At 38.7% G+C, this 24430-nt stretch overlaps 1 protein-coding gene across 2 annotated transcripts; it reads left to right on the plus strand.

Annotated features, from left to right (window-relative positions):
- The first annotated feature begins 7225 nt into the window (after window positions 1-7225).
- Window positions 7226-17684, plus strand: blk (BLK proto-oncogene, Src family tyrosine kinase). Of its 2 annotated transcripts, XM_085246453.1 has the most exons (14): window positions 7226-7334; window positions 8530-8616; window positions 8790-8886; window positions 9012-9042; window positions 9393-9486; window positions 9584-9682; window positions 9814-9917; window positions 10032-10181; window positions 10679-10831; window positions 10924-11103; window positions 12815-12891; window positions 13651-13801; window positions 15302-15433; window positions 15560-17684. In XM_085246453.1, the coding sequence occupies exons 3-14, from the start codon at window positions 8791-8793 to the stop codon at window positions 15760-15762; spliced, it is 1470 nt and encodes a 489-aa protein (XP_085102579.1). In that variant the 5' UTR covers window positions 7226-7334; window positions 8530-8616; window position 8790; the 3' UTR covers window positions 15763-17684. The 2 variants fall into 2 exon arrangements, with proteins under 2 accessions (XP_085102579.1, XP_085102578.1); XM_085246452.1 differs by lacking the exon at window positions 7226-7334 and having other exon boundaries at window positions 7977-8616.
- The last annotated feature ends 6746 nt before the right edge of the window (window positions 17685-24430 follow it).

Genomic DNA, 24430 nt, shown 5'->3' on the forward strand with positions numbered 1-24430 from the left:
AAAAACCTCCAGGGCTAAAGTGTGCTGGTAGTGGTTAGGTTGTGTGCCTGCTCTTCCCTGTTGGTCACTTCTCAACACCATGAGCTGCTTCACTTCTTGCATACCAGCATGTCCAGCAATTTAACTGCACATATGCTGCGGCGATTGTGAAGTGGAGACTGCAGCTGCTGAAGGGTGAACTACTGCTGAACCTTTGGATGGCCAACAAAACAGATTTTCCAATGTTTTCAGCTAAATTGTGGAAAAATGTTGCTGTTAATTTCAGCATGTTTCAATTTGCAAACAGCACCCCATACTGTTGGGTATGAAGTGCAACTATAATCACATTTTTATTTTTCAATAATGTGTGTACAGTTAAAATGATGTAACTACTCGGGTTGCAAAGGTTCTTCAGTTTATGGGGATAGAAAGAAAAACAAACATCAAACGTGCATTCTCTTCTTGCGGGCTTGTTTAACAATCAGAAAATTTCAATTCATGTGTGGAGATGAGAACAATTGCTTAGGGGCCTAATGTTTTTATTTCTATTCAATAAAAGGACAAGAAAGGACAAGAGTATGATGTTAAACTGCATCAAGGACAGACAGCATGCTAACGCAAAGCTAGCAAGGAACCTAGAGTGAAGTTAGGTTAGAAGCTCAGTGTATGCTGACCCCAGCCCAGCAACCAGAGCCTCAACTTCAACAGCTAATAAAGGTGTTGATGAGCAGTCAGGCTTGCAGCCTCAATTTTTAACTGTACATGTTACTACTGTAAAATCACTGTGGCGATCAACTTGATGTGTCTTTGGGGGTAGTTTTCAGCTTTGCTTTGTGTTGTCGACTCTATGTTAAAATTAGTGCTGTCAGCGTTAATCTCGTTAAAATGACGTTAACGCGCTAACCGCGGTAGCACGTTGACGCCGTGTAGCCCCACGCACAGGGCAATCCGCGCTAACTCGCTAACGGAGATTTGCGGGGTTAATACGGTTATGGGCGTTAACGTCATTTTAACGAGATCAACGCTGACAGCACTAGTTAAAACTTAAAAACCCTCAAAGAAAGATTGTGCGTGCCCTCATTAGCATAGGGATTTGTGACCGCATGTTAGCTTAAGCTTTATTGTTCTTAATTGATAATTATGTGATAGTTCATTTAAAGTCATGTTACAGAATAACATGAAAGTAATCTAAGGAGTAATGTAACAAATTCGCTCTCCGAGCTGCTCTGGGCAGACTGTTTCAGTCTTACTGACTTTTTCGCAATCTTCATGCACCGGAGATGCTTTGAAGGCGACAATTGTCTGCAAGGTCCCCTTTTCAAACCTTTTCAAAGATCGCACACTCACTGAATACATCAAGAAAAATGTTTTGTTGTGCTGTGGTCTCTAGCTGTCATTTTCCCTAGCATGACTGTAGCATTATAGCTGAAATTAAAAAACGTTTAACCTGGTACGAGACACTGTTCCAACGTGGGTGTGTATCAGAGAACATGGAGGTTTTTATTATACGTCACGCATTCAAGTTCTGTTAAGGCTTAAAGTTTCTGTTATTAGAGGTGTGGCCAGTTGTGCTGACTAAGTAGCTAGCTATTTGCTAGGCTTCACCTGAGCTTATTTGACTTACTGTGTTTCAACAATTCATTTGTGTTGTTTGGGCCTTTTGGCTGTACCAAACAGCAGAAATAATGCCAACCGTAAGAAGCGTGCGATGTCACCACACCAGTCAAAAAAATTAGTCTAGTCCAGCAACCAACAGGTATTTTTTGTCCATTTAGTAAGCAGGGATGAGAATAGAGATCTTTTACATTATATGTCAATGTGCCCACTAAATAACTCTTTCTTAAAATATGTAGCAAAGCATAGTCTTATATAAACGAGCTCATTTAAATCATAGTTATGTGTTTAAACATGCTCCAGATTACAGATGGAAGCTGTCTGCGATAAGGGCAGTCCCAGTTTGTTTACAGAGGAGGAAATGTGATCAACTGTTTTTCAAAATGAGTTTCACTGAAAGCAGAATCTGTTTTCAATTCGAAATGTCATCAGCATTTAATTCTAATCCTATCGAATAAAAATATTTGTTACTGTCTGGCAAGAATGTTGCAGGAGTGTTTGATTTGCTGAGATGAACTGAATCCTCAAATCTTCTGGAAAAGCAAAGACCTTTTGAGGAAGCACCTGCCCGCTGGCACAGGATAATTTCCACAGTAAACACTGGAAGAGTGAGGAACGTCATCCGGAGCACAATAATAAGGGGTTTTCCCGCAGCTATGTTTACCTCAGAGCAACTTGCCCCTGGAACAGCTGCACAGATTTGCTCCCAAGTACATTAATGCAAAATCCTACTGCATGCGTTTTTTGAAAGTTTCATAAGCAGCCTTTAATTAAGGGCAGTGCAGCTACTGGTAACTTAGAATCTTATAGTCATGCATTATTTTCACCTTAAATATGCAAAGGAAGAAATAACTGCTAGATAAACATGCTGAATTCAGCAAATTATAGCTGCTATCTTATATACAGTATACTGTCTGATTAAAAGTGCTATTACAGTGAATTTGACAAATGAAGCTATAATACAGCTGAACCAGTGGTGTGTTATGTCTGCAGTACAAAGAGCATAATATGGGAAAATAGTACAAGGAAAACTGAAGCTCAACTAAAACTCATGAACATCCTGGAGGTACAGCAAAAGGTTTTCAATACATCGGGGGAGCTCAATTGTTCCTTCTTTATTGACAATCACTTTGTCTTTTTATGGCAAATGTAACAGAAAGACCTTCTCTCAGTCTATGTGTGACAGAGGATAAAAAAGGTTCCCACACTGAGAGGAAGTCAAAGAGGGGCCACTTCTGATGCGGAGGGGGATCAAAATTGAGGAAAGTGCGTGCGTGTGAATGTGCGTGATCTAGGTATTACTCATCTTGTGGGGACCACAATCAAAAATGGACAAAAAGTACACGTGTGAGTGGATGTGTGTCTGTCTGTGTATCTAAATAAATAAAACCTATGGTAAGATTTGAAACAACACTAGCTTGCTGCACAGAAATCACTGTAGAGCTTTTCTGAAAACACCCCCACCCCCACTAACACACAATTATAAAACACGCACATTTGCAGTCACACGCAGTGCACACTCACATTAATAATGGGAGTTGAAAGTATCTATTGGCAGCATGTATACTTTTGGCACAGAGGTGGTCAGAAGTGCATTTACTAAAGGAGACCCACGCTCCCTTTCTTTCCCACTGTTGTTCAGGTTATCCTGTGGGGCCACTTATGACCCTTCTGCAGGCAGGATGCAATGTCTGGGGACCCCAACAGAGCTGTACACGAGCATCCGCCAAGCCCTGGGAAGAAAACAAGGGCTGATGGAAAACTAGAAGAAAAGAGTATAAAGAGAAACGGCAGTTAGTAACCAGGACGCACTCAATAACACTCACCATGCACCTGCAGCCTGTGTGTGTGTGTTGCTTTGTGTAAATGTGTGTACATGTGTGTACAGTGAAGCAAGGTTGTTCCTTCAGTGAACTACAGCATAGCACAATCCCCACACACAGCACAGGTGGTCCAAACAAAAACCTGTGAAGTGTTGCCCAGAGAGTAATATCCCCACGTTGTGTGTTGTATAAACCCCCCCATAGGAAACAAACACTTCCGGTGTTGCAAGATTTATTGTTCGGTGCACTTATAGGTTACAGTATACTGTGACTGATATCTTCCTTATACGGTTCTTTGATTTATTCTCAATATTTAATAGCAATTTAGCATGCACGGGAGACATGAAAGGGTCATAATTACTGCTAGATAACTCAAGGACATATTGTTTTGTGTTTATTGTCTCACTCTGAAGAAGAGGGGTGAATTCCCTTGGCAGTGCATTGTGTGGTGAAAAAAGGAAAGACCTGGTTAACTGTTTTGTATGGTGTGAAAAACCAAAGCATTGTTGTACTTTGATAGACTGACCGCACACCATCTTGCTAAATTTTTGCCCCAGATAAGTCACGTTTGCATTCGATTTCACATCTGCACACCTGCACCACATACAACACACAGAGGAATCCACAACGGTTCAACACTATGCTTCTATAGGTGATGTCATTGTAAAGGTCATATATACATAGAAACGCCAAGAATTAGTCACAAATGATTCCCCAACTTTGAACTGACCTACTGTAAGGACAATCTGGGATTAGAATAAGTCTGGTTACACCCTCTAGTGTCAACACTGGGGAACATCGGGAAGCAATAAATAAACAGACATTATATGTATTTCAGAACTGCCTATTAATTCCTTGTATGCCCTTCTATTTGCAGGCAACATTAAAACAAAACCAAAGAAAATATATACTGCCAAACCTAAGTCTCCTTTTGACTAGTGCTATAAACAACAATAGTATCAGAACCATTAAAAGTAAGCTAACTAACATAAGATTAAATTATGGCCACATTTTTGCCCAGTAACCATTTTATATACCAGCAGAAAGATGTCCTATCGATGCTCGACTCACTAACCTAAAGTGTATCTTTATTAAGTATTTGGTGGTATTGCATTGAGAAGTCATTATAAGCAACACACAGTCGTGTGAAAAAGAACATTGTCATAACACTCATTTCATACATTGCAATATTTATATGAAAAACACTAGTTAACACTAGCTTCTTAAGGGACCTTAGGTTCTTATGCCAGTCATCTATCATCTACTGTCAGAAATCTGGGAGTAGTGCTGGACAGTTCCCTCAAATTAGATAAGCAAGTGGCTGCAGTGGTAAAAACCAGCTTCTACCAACTACGCCAAATTTTGAAGGCAATGCCTTACCTACGACACAAGGACCTTGAAAGGCTCATTCATGCTTTCATAACCTCTAGACTGGACTATTGTAATTCTCTTTACTTAGGCCTCCAACTCTCCCTCATCCAACGCCTACAATTAGTCCAGAATGCCGCAGCACGCCTTTTAAGCGGCACTAGAAGACAGGATCATATCACTCCTATTCTAGCTAACCTCCATTGGCTTCCTGTCAAGTACCGTATTGTTTTTAAAATTCTTCTATACACTTTTAAAATCTTAAATAACTTGGCACCCAGTTATTTGATTGACCTTCTTAATTTATATATCCCTACAAGGGCACTCAGATCCTCTAATCAGGGGCTCCTAATGCAACCAATGTCTCGACTAAAGACGAAGGGGGATCGTGCCTTTGCTTTTGCTGCACCAAAACTGTGGAACAGCCTGCCGGTTGATGTCCGTGCGTCGGAAACTATTCAATCTTTCAAATCACGGTTAAAAACCCATTTGTTTAAGCTTGCCTTTCAAACTACTTAGCTTAATTTCTTCCCGGTTCATGCTTGTTGCAATAGTACCATCCTATAACTGTATTTTTTGTTGTTGATTGTTTTCTTTTGCTGTAAACCTGCAAGTATGGCTCGTCTGTGAAGCACTTTGTTGTACCTGTGACTTTTAAATGGGCTATAGAAATAAAATTGAAATTGAAATTGAAATTAAGGTATTTGTGTATGCACAGCTCTCTTAATATCCTGTAACAGCATTTGAGGTCTGGACTTTGACTGGGTCACTAAAACATCTTGATTTTTTCAGACATACTCTTGTAGGTTTGCTGCTGTGCATTGTCCAGCTATTATTGTACAAGATCCAGTTTCAGCCAAACTTTAGCTGTTGGACAGATGACCTCACATTTGACTCTAAAATACTTTGGTTTAACGGTGAGTTCATGGTGGAGTCGATACCTGCAAGGTACCCAACCGCCATACTAGACAGTGGTATGAGGCGTTTGTGATAACATGCTGTGTTTGGTTTTGGTTTGTTTGGCAAAAGCATCATGGCCAAACATGTTCATGCTGGTCGTGTTGGTTGAAAAGACAGTATTTAAGTAGTCTAGGTTTATTCAGATCCATCTTTGCAAGCCTAAAATGCTCATTTTAGAGAGAAGAGCGTTTCCCCTTTGTGACCTTTTCAAACCGGCCATACTTATTCAGTTGTTTTGTAAACATGCTGCACTGAATGAGGCATTTAGAGTCTCAGATGTGGCTCTTGGGTTACCTTTACCTTCTTTATTGCTATGGAAGCCGTATGAGTGTTGTTTGTTTTTTACAGTACTGCACAGAGTGCTGGCATAACATTTTCATATGACTATATTTAACTATTTTGGGGTTTCCTGTGTAATAGAACTTATTGCATACAGCCTTTATAATGAAAAAGTATCAGTAAATCAGTAAATGGGAATTGTGAAATCTTGCTCTGTTATTACATGGAAACAGACTGAAACTGGGTGCATTTTTTGGATATACACATTCACACTTTACTGTTTTCTGTGGTCATCAGGCAATATAGGCAAAAGAAGAGCTGCAAGGCCCTCATTTGTTGCTATTGTTACTGCAATAAAAATATTAATTAACACAATAGCAATCAATTATTGACATTAAAACTTGCATAAAATTTATAAAAGGGGTATATTACCAGGGTGGTTGCACATCCCACTAGTAGCTAAACACTCCCTCTTGTGGCTCGAATTGTGTATTGTTTTACAGTATTACTGTAAACATGTTTCTTGACACTGAAAGGTAAAGATATGAGTAGCAGAGGCCAGCAGAGGAACTGAAATGTGTGTCATGGAAACCATGCCCTGTTTCTTTATCTTGCATCTTATACACTTGAGCAGACAACACTCCACCACACCTACATTTAACACCAATCACCCAGACACACAATACAAAACAGTGCAGACGTTTCTTTTTTCCATCGCATTGTTGATTTGATACCAAAGGTCATTTGCATTTTTTAAAAAAAGATCACAGGCACAAATTTTGCAAATCATTGACCGCATCTACACATTCTGAAGTACAACGAGCTCTACTGATAACTAACCTAAAGTCCTTCTTGACCAATAACTTTGAGGACCATACATTTGTGAGTTTTAATAGATGAAATACAGTTATCAGTTGTGCTCACTGACTAATTGCAGGACTGGGGCAGAGTAACTACTGCAAGTGAAGTTTAATCAGAAGATTATTTTTGCACTCTGTAGGTAGATCATCTGCCTGAGAATCAAGGGAGAAATATAAGAGAGCAGATAAAAAAGCAAACTGCTGTCTGTTTCCAGTAAACTGAATGTAACCCCCAAGGGGAGGTCCTGGTCTTCACTGTTAGAGAGAGAGAGAGAGCGAGAGCAAGAGAGAGAGAGAAATTAGAGCAGAGCAAAAGAGAGAGAGAAACTTTCCAAACCAAAATGAGTGAGTGAGAGTGACACACTGACAAGCACTCAGTTTTCAATGAGGAAATTGAAGACATTTTGCATCTGGAGTACTTCTGAAGACACGAGCCAAAGACAAGCTAAAGGTATTTATCTGCTGAATGAAAATATGACGTTATAGAGCAGTGACAGGGACTGAGAATTTCTAGATATTGTGAGGTAGTGGTGAACATAATAGTGTAAGTATTATTTTATTTAAATAATGTTGTACAATGTTGGTAAAACACATCACAAGTTAAACAAAACATAACGCATAACGTGGATGATAAAATATGTGCGATAGAAAATTGGCAAAAGTATCAAGACTAATTATTATTATTAATTTTCATTCCAATTATCACTTTCTTTTGGGTGAAATCCATAAGTCAACGGTTTGTGTAAAGCCTCCCTAAAGTCATGCATTTCTTCACATGACATTTTGTTATTACAAACCACTGAATATTAAGGCAAGGCAAGTTTATTTGTATAGCACAATTCAACAACAAGGTGATTCAAAGTGCTTTACAGAGACATTAGAAACAAGAACAAATAAAAAGCATGATTTAAAATTGAATAAAACAAGCAAATAAACTAACTAACTAATTAACAAACAAACAAACAACAGTATATAAAATCAAAACAGATAAAATCAGAACAGTAGATAAAATCAGTAGTTAAATGTAAGTTTTGAAATTTAAGCTTATTAAAGCACTGCTCTTGCTGTTTTAGGTGTAATTTTCCATTTTAAGACGTAATTAAACCATCGATATTCATAATACGGTACTTACGCTTACAGTATAAAACACACACAGTCCAAATCTGCTACATCATTATTTTATCAGTGTTGTGTATTTGCATGTGCAGTCATTATCTTTAGCTTCTGTAATACACATTACATCAACTATATTTGACTTTGTGATCTAAAAAACACTTTTAACTTTTAACATTAACACCTCATACAACTTGCTTCAGATAAACAACAGTTCTTGTTTAACACCATCACTTAGTTTGGTGACATTTCTACACCAGTGTGTTTTTAGCTATTTTTAGCCGTTTTCTTTTCCTCTATTTTTAACTGGAACATGACAATGAAGCCCCACCGTAAACTGTACATGCTAATGCAATGGTAAAGAGCTGTAAACACATTTTCACTTCCTCTTTTGAGAGCCAGTTTTAGTTTTTTTGTTTTCTTGTTTCAATTTTATTATTTTTCTTGGGTCACCTGTTACCAAGCGATACACCTAAAGAGACGCTCACTAAATACATTTTAGCAATTTTGAGTCATTAGATGTCATTTTCCAGCACCGGGCATGAAGTCAAAGAGCAGGCCCTGCAGTGGGAGGAGTGGAGACTAAAAACAGCAGCAGTAAAGCTCATCTGTTTGATCAGGTAACAGCAAAGTAATAAGCACATTGTAGCTATGTGAGTCTCTTTCCAGAAACTTATTGGATCATTGTTTACTGATACTACACTAAACAGTGCATTCTGTAATTAGATATGTGATTTTAGTAAATGTTAGCGTCATGTAACGTAGCTAAAAGAGGTTTCCACCAAACACGCAGGATGGGCTGCACTTGCAGTGGCGAGAAACAAGAAAAAGAAGAAGGATTCCGCAAAGGAAAACACAAATCACACGCCTCCCCGTCATCAAACCATATAGTAAGTAAAACACTAAAAAGATTTACTCGGATGTGAAACTAATTTTACTCTAATTACCTCAAAAGGTTTACTTGACACACTGGACATAATCAAAGTCTTCTTTTTTTCCTCCCAATTCTTTCAAGGGACGAAGTGGAAACGCCTATACAAATAATGGTAATCACAAACTTCCTTGCATATATCAACCATCATAGTGGAAAGTGACAGGCCTGCATTCACGGACCCAACTGCTGCTGCGTTAAGAGACATTAGTGGCAGTAATAAGAGCTACAGTTTTGTGATCAAAATCTTGGTTGAATTTCCTCTGTTCTCTTCTGGGGAATAGATGAGATTGCAAACACATGAAAGTAATGTTAATGTCACAGATGTAAAATAACACAGCGGTTGCTTGGAGAATGAAAACAATATCGCCACAAATTGCGCATGTTAGAACACAGGATCACGTCAGGTAAAAATTAGATTAAAAATACACTTTTAAAGAAACTCTGTGCTCTTCTTTCCTTTAGATGACACTATATTTATTGCACAACACGACTTCAAAGCGACCAACGACAGTGATCTGCCTTTCAGAAAGGGAGACAAACTTAAAGTATTGCAAGAGTAAGTCTCGTTCTATGGTTCCCACAGTAGTGAAAGTGACAATAAAGAAAGCGCACAGAGAAATAAAATGAATTCGGCATGTTTGTCTGGTGTACAGAACCGGAGAATGGTGGCTGGCCCGACTGCTGACGACTGGACAAGAAGGCTTGATACCATCGAATTATGTAGCCAGAGCAGATACGCTGGAAGTGGAAAAGTAAGCTTGAAATATTATGAAATGAAATGTAGCACACATCTATTGATTGATTAATGCTGTTATACGGGGTTTTTGTATTATTATATTCAGGAAGAGTGACTTCTGTGGTTTTGTGGTGCTCTCTCTTGCAGATGGTTTTTCAAGGATTTGGGCAGAAGAGAAACCGAGAGGCTACTTTTAGCACCCGGAAATAAACCAGGGTCCTTTCTAATTCGAGAGAGTGAGACCTGTAAAGGTGACCACCATCAGTATCTTTCCGAGATCATGCCACAACTCACATTTTTAGCAGCTACCTCTATTTATTTTCATTGTGGTCAATAAACCCAAATGTCCTTTTTTCCCCTCTCAGGGTCATTCTCGCTGTCAGTCAAAGATTGTGAAGGAGAAAGAGGAGATGTAGTAAAACATTACAAAATCCGTTGTTTGGACAAAGGTGGCTACTACATCTCCCCTTCCAACACGTTCCCGACCCTACAGGAATTGGTTCAATACTATACCCGTAAGTAACAACTACAAATACAACATCTCCACCCTCAAAAAGTTTGTATTTTCAGAGATGTATAATTTAAGAAACCATATCTATGCACAGGATTTTCTGTTTCCATGTTTCCAATTCAGCATTTATAATTGTAAAACCTGCATCTTGCATTAATTGGACTCATATTAAGCTTGCTGCTTTGAATTCTAAAACATCTGCAGTGACTTTGAATTAAAGGGGGAAGTTCGACCCTTGTGATGTGTTGTGCATTTCCTGAGTGAGAGGAGTGATAGTCTTTCCACTCCTGCGACTAAACCACAAGATAAGCAGGCCAGATCTTGAGAAAGGTTGTCTCAAAGATCAACTTATGAAAAAGAAATGCACGAACAAACATGCTTTTAGAATTATCTAATGAAAGATGAGATTTATAGTTTCTGTAACTATATTTATCACTTGTGCAAAGAAAGATGGAAAAGATTTTTGTTTGTTATATCTGAATGTATCGTATTTGGGTGCAGACACGGCAGATGGGTTATGTCAGCGACTGTATGCTCCCTGTAAGCCTATGGCCCCTCAGCAGCCATGGGCCCATGATGAATGGGAGATTCCTCGAGAGACAGTGAAAATGGTGAAGAAATTGGGGGCCGGACAATTTGGGGAAGTGTGGATGGGTAAGGGAAAGCCACCGATCAAACTGTTTGAAGACACCTAATAAACCAAGACGGCAAAGTCAATAAAGCATTCTGTTTGAATTATTTGGCAGGTTACTACAAGAACACCCAGAAGGTTGCTATTAAGACCTTAAAGGAGGGGACAATGGCGCCTGAGGCCTTCCTTCAGGAGGCCAACCTGATGAAGCAGTTGAGGCATGACCGACTGGTACGACTTCATGCTGTTGTCACTAAGGAGCCCATTCTTATTGTCACCGAATTTATGATCAATGGTAAGTGAAACAAAGAAGAGTTTTAAGAGTTGCTAATAATTAAATATTAACTACAATATATATATAATGTAGTACAAATTGGACTTTCACCAATAAATTAAAACAGAAGTAATCTGGTACTGATTTTCATGATTGTTTTTTAAAACAATTTACTTGAAAATATTAAAGAACATAGTCGCAGTGGCATTAAGGGCTGTCTTGATTGTCCGAACAACACAAGTGTTTCCAATAAACAAAAATATCTTTTTGGAAGCAGTTCGAAACTGTGGGCAAAGAGCGATTTTTTGGTTAGTCTTAATTCTATAGGCCAACCAAATATAAGATTTTTAAGATTGATACAAACACCAACATTTGGTGATTTGTAAATCTGATATTCCAACATATCAGCCAATATTGTTTTTCTTCCAGAGACACGAAATACAAACAGATTTGCGTAACACTTGTTATTTATTTAATCATTTACACTCTTCACTCTGATTGGATCAGCTTATTGTTGTTTTTTGTCAACAGGGAAGTTGCAGAGTGCTCTCTGCTGAAGGGTGTTTTCTCCCCTCTCTTCTTTACATTTTAAATTTTCAGTCGTCATTACAAATTCCAGTACTGATAAACTGGCAACTAACTTGTATCATTCAATAAAACAGTAATACCTGACATTTCCCAATTAGTACTAAACCAAAAAGAGTGTTGATAACATACAAAATTTAGCAAAAATGCAAACCTTCTAACGATGCAGCTGGTGGTGTACCACAGCGCCACAGCGCCTGGAAGGTGGGAGGCGCCCAGTTGATATCGCTGATAAAATAAACCATAGCACAAGTTACAGATGTTTGTCACCCAAGGCCTAACTTTACTCATGCAGAAAGCATTTAACTTATGAACTGAATTTTACCCAATTGCAACTGATTAAAAGTTGGTTCCTTTTCTGAAGCGTATCACTGGTGGGAAACATGCTTTGAAACATATTACTTGTTCTTCCTGACTTTGCTTTTATCATTTGCGGAAATGTGTGCGAACCTGTTGACGTCAACTATGCAACCATTTTTTGGCAAATGTTATAGAGAAGTTCACAGTCATAGCCGCTACGGTAACAACAAGGTGGGGGCGTAAAAAAACATCTGCGCCAGGGCCGATCGCAGAGTTGTTACGCCAAAATATATATAAAAATATATACACGTGGACATTAAGATAACATAAGATGACATGAGATATATGTTACACTTTTTCTTTTTTATATTCATCCCAAAGTTGAGGAATATAATGTATTATCTAAACACATTAACAACAATATTTGTGACTCTTTTAATATTCGTCTTTTGCAACTGTTTGATTATATGGCTATTGCTTAAGGCCTTAATGTTCGGTGTATTGGTGTGCTAAATGAGATTCTGTAGTAAAGGCAAGCTAATTTAAATATCACACCTACTGACTTCACCAGGAAATGAATATTAAAATCTTTGGTTTGGGTTTTGATTAGACTGGTGCTTGTTGTACTGACTCACTTTAGACTGAACAGACGGCTCTTATTATGGCTAACGGCTAGACAATTAAACACTCTGCCGTATCCTCATTTTTCAAAATGTGCACCAATCCAAAAGCCCCCAACAACAACTGGAACATTACAGAGCTTTTCTGTTAGGAGATATGTAGGTAGAAGTTTCAATTAAACCACAGTAGTTTCAGATAATATGTGCTTCTCTTTTTTTATTTGCAGGATGTCTTCTAGACTTTCTAAAAACAGACGAAGGGAAAAAGCTAAAGCTAAATAAGCTGATCGACATGTCAGCACAGGTAGGAAACTTCTAATAAAGAAATTCAGTTACATGATTTCAGTTAACTATCGTGTGTGCATGACATTTTCAGCGATAACAGTCACTGATACTGTAATCTTGTAAATGCCAAAACATTTCTTTTTGCTCTGAGTGTTTCCATAATTCTTTCATTTGTGTCTCTTCTGCTGCTTCTGACTGTGATAGTCAGCGTGACTTTAATCTTTAATTAAAAGATGAGTGTATGCTTTGTTAAAAAACAAATACACTAGCCATCTGGCTGACCTCAATGTCTATTTTTACATTCTTGCTGCTCTACAGTAACATTTTGAAAGTACCATATACTATGCGCTTTGGCATCACACACACGGAAACTGTCAGCAGATGCTATGTGGTTTCTGTGGTGGTGCTTTTGCTTGTCTGATTTGAAAGCCTCACCCTACGTCAATTATTAACATCCGGACAGGAAATCATGCTATTTTTCCATCCACAGTGAGCTCCCCCAGAACTCTTTTGGCCCTCCAAAAAACTTTTGACTTCCTGAGAGTTGGCACATCCTGTTAAACCCACTCTACTGTCATTTTTTTTTACAATGTGAACATAAGTATTAACACATACAGCTCGCTGTAGAGGCCTCATTGCATGTGCTCGGCTTTTATAAGACATTCAGATTCCTATCAAACTGATGTGCTGTTGTCTTGTGTGTTTTTACGATGGAAAACCAACATTTCTTGAATTGACATTTGATCTAACAAATCTGCTATTTCTTTGGATATACCAGATAGCTGAAGGCATGGCGTACATTGAGAAGAAGAACTACATCCACCGTGATCTGCGTGCAGCTAACATACTGGTCAGCGAGACGCTGCATTGCAAGATAGCAGACTTTGGCCTGGCCAGAATCATCGAGTCAGAATACACGGCTCAAGAAGGTGCAGTAGTTTTGACGTAAACGCGCCTCCGGTGCCACAAACAGGATTTTAGAAACACTCGCGTCACAAAGAAACGCTGATGTCTTGTCTGAAGACACATTTCCATCTCCTTTAGAAATTTATGACCCAAGTTTTCCTTCTTCTATTAGTAATATAGGTTGTTTTTATATAATGTATTTTTCTGTAGTTTTCAACATTAAGGACGACAATCAATAGTGTCTGATAAATGTCTCAAGAGGGCCTTTAGTTAATATACAGCAGAATATAGAATTCAATTCTTAACTTTAAACCAAAGTGCTCAATAATTAACAGATAATTAAATCATATTAAGTAGTGGAAACTTTAAAAAAAAATGTCTACACAGAAATTTTGACCTTTTTTGTTTAAGATACTGATTTTCTTTTTTAATAACTTGATTTGTTTCACAGATTAAGAAACCATCACTTAAAATTGGTAATTTCACATTACTTATTTCTATTGCGTCCTTCTCCTAGCCTGCACTTGTGCATTAATACTGTAGCGTTTGTTTCATTGTGTCGGGCAAGTTCTGGATTTGCAGCAGCATGCATGCTCTATTGCAATGAGTTGGTTGGTATGTGCTGATTTTTGGTGGGCAGGTTTCCGTAGCTTATAGTTGCTGAGATTTTGTTATATTTACTTTTGTTTCAAAAAAAGCAAAGCAGTAAAACCATGTTTGAACTGAGTTACGGGGTTTGTGACTATGACTGCGGTGGTACACACAGGAGTGCACGCAGCACGATGCGTCGTTCATTATAAGGAAGATTTTTGAAATTGTTTCAAAGCACTCTTGTTGATGCTCGTCGGGAGCGATATACTGCTTGGTGTGTGCGCGTGTGAGGGCGAATGTGTAAAATAGAAAAAAATGTGATTTCATTTAATCATCTGAGCTTAACTTTAATTGAAAAAGGCACATATAGCACATATAGCATTCAATCACCACTTCACATGTAAGCGCAGCTGCCGAAATCCTTTTTTGAGCTGAAGGTCATTTCCTCTGTTAGCAGAAACTCACCCTCCTCCCCTACCAAAATTAGTAAAGAGTGATTGCTTCAATTATTTTTAAAACAGCATATTGTGTTTTTAAAGTATGTTATAAAAGTGTGAGTACAATGCCCATAATTTTCAATCAGGTGTATACAAGTGTATATTCTAATATCAATATATATTTGGAATTGTATTTACATTTTGTCTAACTCTGTGAATTAAAAACGTATAAATCTGTCACAGTGATTGAAAATCTTGTAAAAAAAACAAGAAAATAGAACCCACAGATTTATCAGAGCGACAGAATGATCTGTAAATTCTCTAATGGAAAGCTTTCTCATTATTTCAGAGTATTTCCTGCCCATTAATCATCCCACATTAAAAGGAAAATAAACATTTACACAAATGCGAACACACCTACATATCCTTCACAGTGAACAACAAGTAACACAACTTCCTTCCATTTTTTTCCTTTTACTTTTGTCTAATAATCAGGTGCTAAGTTTCCCATTAAATGGACGGCTCCAGAGGCCATCAACTTTGGGACGTTCAGCATCAAATCGGATGTCTGGTCCTTTGGGATCCTCCTGACAGAAATAGTCACCTACGGAAGAATACCATACCCAGGTATGGGTTATTTGAAATAACTTCATATTCACAGAAAACAGCTCAAATATTGCTTTGCTATCTTATGAAAAAAAAAAAGTTACAAAGTATCTGTCAAAGTGCATGCTTTTTTTCTCTCTTCATCAGGTATGACGAACCCAGAGGTGATCAGGAGTCTAGACAGGTCATACAGGATGCCATGTCCAGACGGCTGTCCAGAGGAACTGTATGATATCATGATGGTGTGCTGGAAGCAGAAGCCTGACGACCGACCGACTTTTGAATATCTTCAGAACACTCTCAACGACTTTTTTATTGCCACGGAAGGACAATATGAGATGCAGCCGTGATGACAGAAAAAGAGAATGTTTTTCGTTGTGGACAATGAAATCTCTTAAAAAACCATGACTTGAATGGATAAAGGACCACATAGCTTTTTGATGATACTTTTTCTTTTAAATAGAGTGATGGATACGTTTTTCACACCTGCCTTCTAAGTGAATGTTAAAGATATTCATGGCTTCTTCTGTCTGTAGCGGATATCAGTCAGATATGCAACGCGGCTTCATGTCAGCGCCTTTTCTCGATGGAGCATAAGGTTGCATTCTTAGAACTGATGTATGATGCGTATTAGGACGATGGATATACAAATACAGTTCACTCATGTTGTAAAGCAACATCTGGACCCAGAGAAGTCAGCACAGGTAAAGTTGCAGATTAAACATTTGCATGGTACAGAAACTAGAACCCTGAGATTACATGCACAATACTTTGCACTTTTTTTTATTTTTCTAAAAAAAATAAGTAATTCAGCAGATTTTTTTTAAGTGCTTAGCAAAGAGACGTTATTCTTGCATTTATGTCTTTTGTAAATAAGAACTTGTAGTTCTTGTATTTAAATCAAAAATTTGAAATTACAATGCTGTAAAAGCATTTCTCATGTAGGGCTTTAGTGGTGACTATCACTTTTTACAGTTTGGTGTTTGAGACAACGAGGATGTGTCTCAGTTCACCGATCATTAGAGAAAATAGCAGCGTTTGTGTTTTGTTTTGTTTTTTAAAAAAGACGTTCGACATCTTAAGTGTGAAAGTAAAGCTAACACTCTGGATGAAACAAAAATAAAAAGAACTTTAAAGTACATCACCTCCCTCGTGAAAACAAATGGCAGCAATGTGTAGACTGAGTTACTAACTCTAGTTTCGATCATGTTAAAATGATGAAAGGGGTGACTGACCCGAACATACCCCCCATTTTGAACGGCAACCCATAGGAAGCCTTTAAAAGCAGCTAACTACTAAATTACAGCAGTCTTCAACTGAGCCTTCCCAGGGGGAGCACAGACAGTTAGTGATAAGAGACTGGAATGGCTGTGTTAGCCAAGGGGTGAAACTCTGCCATTTCCTGAATGGACAGGAAACAGGAAGTGTGCGTCAGCATTCCTAAAATGCCACAAAGCTAGAACAGTCTCGCATACCAAGTTAGTAGTTGTCTTCACATTTTTCCTCCTGAAATACATCCGTTTGAAATTTACTTTTTGTTGTTATTGCTGATTGAGCGCCTCTGAATTTTGAGGGAGAGGGAAATTGTCATTTAACATAATAGTGATGGTAAATAAAAACCAAAACAACTTCAAGTATTCTTAAAATATATAAAACATTATTATTAATCTTATTCAATAAGAGCACATGAGAATAAACATGCATTATATCTAAAAATGTCTGCCATGTCTGTTTAAAAAAAATATGGCAGGTGATTTTATGTTGACATTTGTAATATAAAACGGAATATGTTTTAAAATAGCCTGTAAAGCCAGTTGAAATGTTTTTAATATGCCTGACCACTGGACTTTTTCCTTATAAATACAAATTAATCTTTAACCTCGCAGAAGACCCAAAGACGTTTCAACATTTTTAATCTCTCATATGATCCATGAATTCTGTCCCATGCATACTAATATCAGATATGGCATGTGCTATGTCAGCATCAGCGACAGTGTATCAGTGTTTTAGATTTTCTTGCTGTTGTTTTTTTTAATGATTGCAAGCATGAATGTGTTAATAGTAGTTTAATTTCAGTTCATACTGGTTAATACCAGCAGTGTCTTGGAAATCAATTATATAGATTATTTATTCTCTGTAATTAGATTACTCTTTTCACCTTGTGGACAATGCAAATCAAATATGAAAATGCAAATACATGTGTATTTTTAAAAAATTAAAGTGGGAAGTGAAAAACTGAAAGGCCACAGGGCACAGTGCCGCAGTTCTTTTATACTCCTATCATCCTGCAGATGTCAGTGTTACACAGTATAGCATTCTGTAATGTATCTACAGTATAATGCATGATAGCTTTGAAAATTCTGGAAATTTTTCATAGAGGTATTTGAGAATAGTCCTGGTGAACTCACCGGAAACAGTAGTGTATATCAAAGTACTTAATAACAAAATGTCAACACTGAGTCTTAAGTTGCATTTAAAGTAAAAAGGGTTTATTTGCATACTGCTAGTTTCTCCCAACTTCCCCTAAACTGTTTTCATAAAATAAAAAGAAGGCAACATGCCGCTCTGCCTATGGCCAAAAAATAATATACTCACAAATGCTGTATGTTCTCCACCTTGTTCACAGCTGTGCTCACAAATTCTTCATAAATCACATATCAGTCTGAGCAATTACACAGAAATCCACACAGCTAACCATTCTGTCACGCACTGATCCTATCACAGTCATCTGTATGTATTTAGTCTCTGTCGCTCTAATTGGCTTTCTTTGCATCTGAAGGCCGTGTTGAAAGACATTTACACGGCAACACACACACACACACACATTTATTTAGGCTGTTTTTTATGTTAATTTCGCTCTTTACCGTGAATGAATTATCTATTCAACATCCAAATAAACTCATCAACTGAGGATGAGCGTATTAAGTTATGAGGCAAAGCCAAACATCGACACAGCAGTCTGTCAGCCAATCAACTGAAAGGATCGCCATTAAGAAAATCTCACACTGGAGAATGATTGATAAGAAACATCACCCTGAAAAGAGCTTCATGTTAACGCAAGATGACAAGACGCGAGGGGTAGAGGTTTAAAGGCCAAATCATCCTCGCTCCTCCTCCTGTGCATGACTGCTGGCTTAGAGTAATAATGAAGGGAAACAGTGGCTCGCACACAGATTAATGAGTGATCCCCCCAGAAGGCAACACATCATTAGCATTTGATAGCGATAACCCTGCATGGCCCTCTGGGACAAAAAAACAAACAAAAAACAAGCACATCACCACAGATGAAAAGAGATGTGCTTTCATCTTCCAATAATGTCTTCAGTGGTGTTTAGTTGGCATTATGCTCCTCATAAACATGTTTTCTCTTGGTCTCTCTCTTGGGCTTTGATGTCATTAAAATGATGGAGTCCATCAATCAAATGTGTTCGCTCTAATAGAATTGAGGGCTCTTGAACCCGTGACAGATGATGTTTCCAGAACATTTTACCAGAATAGATAAGAAAGTGCAGATAAGGAAAGAGGTGAACAGATGTAGTCATGAATTTCACTGAAATTGCTCTCACAATAGCAGCTATTTTGTGTTCTCTGATTAAACCTATGAAAAAATAATGACTTGCATCTCTCTCCTGAAACATTACCTAATTTTATGGGCTGTTTAACAACTAATGTGTAATACTTTGAAAAAGAAGCCCAGCTCTTTTCATGCGTGCGGTATGAAATGAATCTGTAAAAACTTGCTGTGCACGAGGTCAAGAAGTGAGATAAACAGGCCATTTTCTCGTGTACGCAGAAGAAAAATATGTCTAATGTTATACTATATCTCTGCGATGCCTTTTACAACACTCAGAAGCTCAATTTCAAGAGCTTATTCACGTAACATCACTCAATGGTGAAGATGCTCGGATTTGTGTTTTCTCACAAATCCAGCTAATTTTTAAATGTTAAATCCATCAAATCGTTGCATGTACAGCAAACACAGTTGCTCGAAGAACTGTTAACTTAAAAGCCTCTCAGTTCTGGAGAGCACTGTTTGCTTTCACATTAATTTTGCTTTCAGACCCAAAGCAAGAAGATGACCGACTACAACCGCAGCAAACGAGAAGCTTATAAAAGAACTCAACTGTCAGCACAGAGGCAGAAAGACAAAGCCTGGGACTAGCTGTTGAACATAAAGGAACCAGGATCAGACATTTCCCCTCACAAGTAGGTGAAAATCAGACTAAAGCTTTAAAGGGATTGCAACATTATACAGCAAGACACCCCAGCCAAAACAGGTTCAAATACAGACAATATTTCCCCAGTAAAAACTGGGGGTGTTATGACAGCAGACGAGCGCACAGGCCTACAAAGGTTGATGCTGTTTCCATGTACATTGTGATATCGTCGCATTATTACAATAAACAAAACAAATTGTTCAATTCCAACTACTTTGGTAAACTGTTGTAACTAACAGTCATTTAAACATAAGGCAACACATTTGTGCCAGTCATGTATACGTATATGTAAATAATAGCTTCTCTGCCCTGATGTTACATTGATAAGTCTGATCTGCGACCTACATGGTGTCTATCAGGTATATGTGTGGAAACGTATGATAGTCTATGCTACAGTATCACGCTCACCACCACCGCTTTAAAAGGAAGTGATGTGTTACACGCTTGCTTCTCTTTCTCCTAATTAAGTTGTGTCTTATGTGCTGTAGAGATATCGCCCTAAATTTTCATGTAATCGCAAGTGTTGTGTTAAGACTTTTCTAATTTCTTCCCCCAAATTATTAAATCAATACTTAATCAAAGCACTCAAACACTCACCAGTCATTTTGTTAGGTGCAACTGTTCGACTGGTACCTAATGAGTCAATCATATGACAGGTATTTCAGAAACTGCTGACCTACAGGGATTTTCCCATTGCCATGAGTCTACATCAGGGGTGCCCAATCCCGGTCCTCGAGAGCTACCGTCCTGCAGCTTTTAGATGCATCCTTGTTCCCACACACCCGAATCAAATGAATGGCTTGTTATCAGGCCTTTGCCAAACATGATGGCATGCTGAAGAGGTAATCAAACCATTTGATTCAGCTGTGTTGGAGTAGGGATGCATCTAAAAGCTGCAGGATAGTAGCTCTCGAGGACTGGGATTGGGCACCCCTGGTCTACATGGTCTGAGAGTCTTATCTTTTATCATCAGAAAGAAATAACCAGCTCCTAGAGGACAGGTGGAAGAGGACGGGCAGATGATTCCTGGAGCCAACAATTCCTAGCTGTATTTCTCCATCCTGCTCCAACCATGACAGGTTGTATGAGCAGCTGAAGAGAGCAGGTCACCAGGAAGAAGGTCGATGGTGCTGTCATAGGGGACAAAGATGACACTTTGTCTTTGCTGAATACCTCCTGTAGGCCATGACTACACCATCAACCTTCTTCCTGGTGACCTGCTCTCTCCAGCTGCTTATACAACCTGTCATGGTTGGAGCAGGATGGAGAAATACGGCTAGAAATCGTTGGCTGCAGGAATCGTCCACCTGTCCTCTTCTTCCCATCCTCTTCCCCAGTAGGAGCTGTTCTTTTCTTTGTGGTGATAAACAATAAGACTCTCAGACCATGTAGACTTTTGCGGGATCAATGACATCACAGTAAAAAATAAATATCCACTCTAATTAGCTCCACTTTTGAACCCCTCCATGGAACATTTGGTCCTCATCCAAGAGGGTGATGAATGAAAAACAGTTTTTAATACACCTCTCTGACACTTTGAGTACCTGGTCATGCCTTTTGGACTTACAGATGCTCTTGCGGTATTTCAGGCACTGGTAAATCATTTGTTAAGTCGTCGTATATCTTGACAACATTGTGATTTTTTTCTAAGACCTTGCAGGAGCACCAAGTTCACAACTACATTGTATTACAGCAGCTTCTGGAGAATTGACTCTGTGTCAAAGATGAAAAGTGCAAGTTTCACTCACCATCCATCACATTTTCGCTCTATATCTTAGCAGGGGGGCAGATGAAGACAGACACGCAGTCACAGAATGGCTCATGCTGACTTCACAAAAAAAGCTACAATGCTTCCTTGGATTCACCAATTTCTGCTCCTGCATCTGGAACTACAGTCAGGTAGTTTGGTCCCCAGATTCCGAAGCGGCCTTTTACAAATTGAAGGAGCCGTTCACCTCAGCAGGCTTGCTGGTCTCTGTTTTTTCTTCTTTAAAATCTCCTATCGCCCAGGTTCAATATATATCAAGCCAGATGCTCTCTCATGCCAGTTCTCAGAAAATGCAGTCAGCTGGATCAGCTGGACAAATCCTGCCGGCATCCTGTACTGTTGGAGCTCTAACCTAGGATTTGGAGGAGACCATCCAGCGTGCCCTGTCAGACGACCCTGACTGACACCCCATCGCTATGTTCCTACCACAGCCTTTTCCACTGTTATCCACTGGGGGCTCACTGCTACTTTGCCAGTCACCCTGGGGTAAGTAGAATGTGTTTTCTCAGACTATTTCTGGTGAGACACACTCAAGAAAGATGTCGAGAAAGATGTCTCAGGTAGCAGCCTGCACAGTCTGCACCTGAAACGCCAGGAAGAGCAGCATGCAACTGCTTCAGCCTCTAGCAGTTCCTCACTGGCTCTCATCTTGGTGGATTTTTTCACCAGTTTACCAGCCTAAAATGGTAAGCAGTCATCTTATCAATCATGGACAGATTCTATAAAGTAGCACCCAAAATCTAGCCACTGAATTTGGTATAAACAAGATGAAACTATGGGTCAATCTTGCCTCTAGTGGTGTAATAGTGTGGTGGATATGACACACTTTGGGCCCTTTAGTACCAACTGGTGATCATTTAAATGCCACAGCCCACTGATGCCTATTGATCCTGTTTATCTCTTTATGCCTTCAGTGCAGACATCTTCAGATGGCTGCTCCATTACGATAAGGCACCATATCATAAAGCTCAAATCATCTCAAAGTGGTAAACATGTCATTACACTCTAATAGCCTCCACAGTCACCAGATCTCAATCCACCAGAGCACCTTTGTGTTGTGCTGTGATGGGATATTCACATCATGAATGCATAGCCAACAAATCTGCAGCACCTGTGCGATTCTCTCACATCAACATGGACCAAAGTCTCTGAGGAATGCTTCTAGCACCTTGTGGAACTGCCATGAAGGACAAAGGCAGTTCTAAATGATTCCTGTTTCATCAGAAACGAGACAAACTGTCAGAAACTATTATCACAAATGGCTTCTATATCCTGTATCTTTTTTTGGAGCTGTACTTTTCAAAAGAAGATACAGGAAATGTTTGTGGTGTTTACCAAGAAAGCACCTACTTACCAAGAGTGGTGTCAGTTAATATAATTCACAGCTGTTATCTCGTGACAGTGTTCTAAATATAAATATAACTAAATGTATAAATATAACTAGCTTATTAATATAAGCTGAAACTGGATGACTTGCCTGTGTAAATGAAACAGTGATGCATCGCTTCTTGAACTGCACCCACACAAGAATCCCTTGTATTGACTTTATTGATAAAGTATTATTATCATAAAAGAATTGTCTTCTTAGAATCCAATTTTATATTATTTTCATAGAAAAAATGTTTTTAAAAACAATGATAAGGTTGTATGCTAAAGTAAGAACCATAGCAGTGGCAACTGTGAAACTGCAAAGGTACAGGAAACTCTATGTATTGCAACATCGACATAAATGACTTCTAGGCAAGTGATCTGTCTTCCACTCATAAATGCACATTATTTCCATTACATTTCAGTCACTCGAGCAGTCTTCTGCACTGTTCATGACCTAGACAATCGATATATTATGTAACAGCTCTGATGAACTCTGCTGAAAGTCCATTTGGCCAGTATAGTTTTTAAAAGTGTCACATTTTTCAGAGTGTCTGAGTGAGTGAGATTGCTTTCATGCACAGTAAAACCATGTGGCATATACGACTGTTATTGCTGATGTCAGTGTCCTTGAGAAGGACTCTATTCATATTTTCAATGATCTGGAGAAGAAAAATCCACCTTTTTTGTCTAAATTGGAAGCTAGTATCGGGCACCAAAAAACATTTTTATAAAGGGGTTGGGAGAAGAAAAGAGAGCAGCTTGTGCTTTAAAGATCTATACAACAAGCTGACTCAAATAAAGGCTTATGCACAGACCACTGCTGTTAATGGAATTGTCTTTGATGAAGCCAAAAACAAAAGAAATGGGCACACAGGGGGTAAAATTTATGACTGTCTGCTTCCTTTCTTTGGATTGACTGGGACGGATTTAGGAAACCATCTGCTAGATTTATTATTTTTCCTGATATATGAGTCTGTGTCAATTAATTTACTGTAGGAAACAGTAAAACCATGACGCAAAAATATAACCCCACCCACACAAATGTACAGACGTATTTGGTAACTGCGCTGTGGACGTGTTCAAGGGCACCAGTAACTACAGGGAAATGTAACTATATGTGCACTGGTGCAATAAAAAGTAGTAAAGGATCATGTTGGATAATGTTGGCCTGAAATGTAGCCACTGAATGTTCTCGCAGACTTTCTGCCTGTACAGGAGCATTATTCTAGAGACCGATCACCTCGGAAGGTATGACTGGGAGCATCGATAGAATAATTAACTCCTAATAAGCACATACACATTTTACTGGAACGTAAAACACTCACATTGCTGTCAACTTACAGTATGTAATGTGATGCATGGCATCTTAATTTATTCAAAATGCAGTGCAATGCCAGTGTTCAACTTTAAACCCCTGCTGTCACCATATCTGTTCTCTTTAAGGATTGCATGGTTTTTATTTATGTACACTCAACAAAAATATAAACGCAACACCTTTGTTACTGCTCCCATTCCCCATGGGATGGACGTAGAGACCTAAAATTCATTCCAGATACACAATATAACCATCCCTCCCAAACAGTGGTCACAAATCAGTCCAAATGTGTGGTAGTGGGCACATCTGCTATATTGAGATAATCCATCCCACCTCACAGGTGTGCC

The sequence above is a fragment of the Mchenga conophoros genome, linkage group LG15, assembly GCF_057382185.1.
Source record: "Mchenga conophoros isolate Kocher_MC1m ecotype Shallow Benthic linkage group LG15, M_conophoros_male_GT1.1, whole genome shotgun sequence".
NCBI lineage: Eukaryota > Metazoa > Chordata > Actinopteri > Cichliformes > Cichlidae > Mchenga > Mchenga conophoros.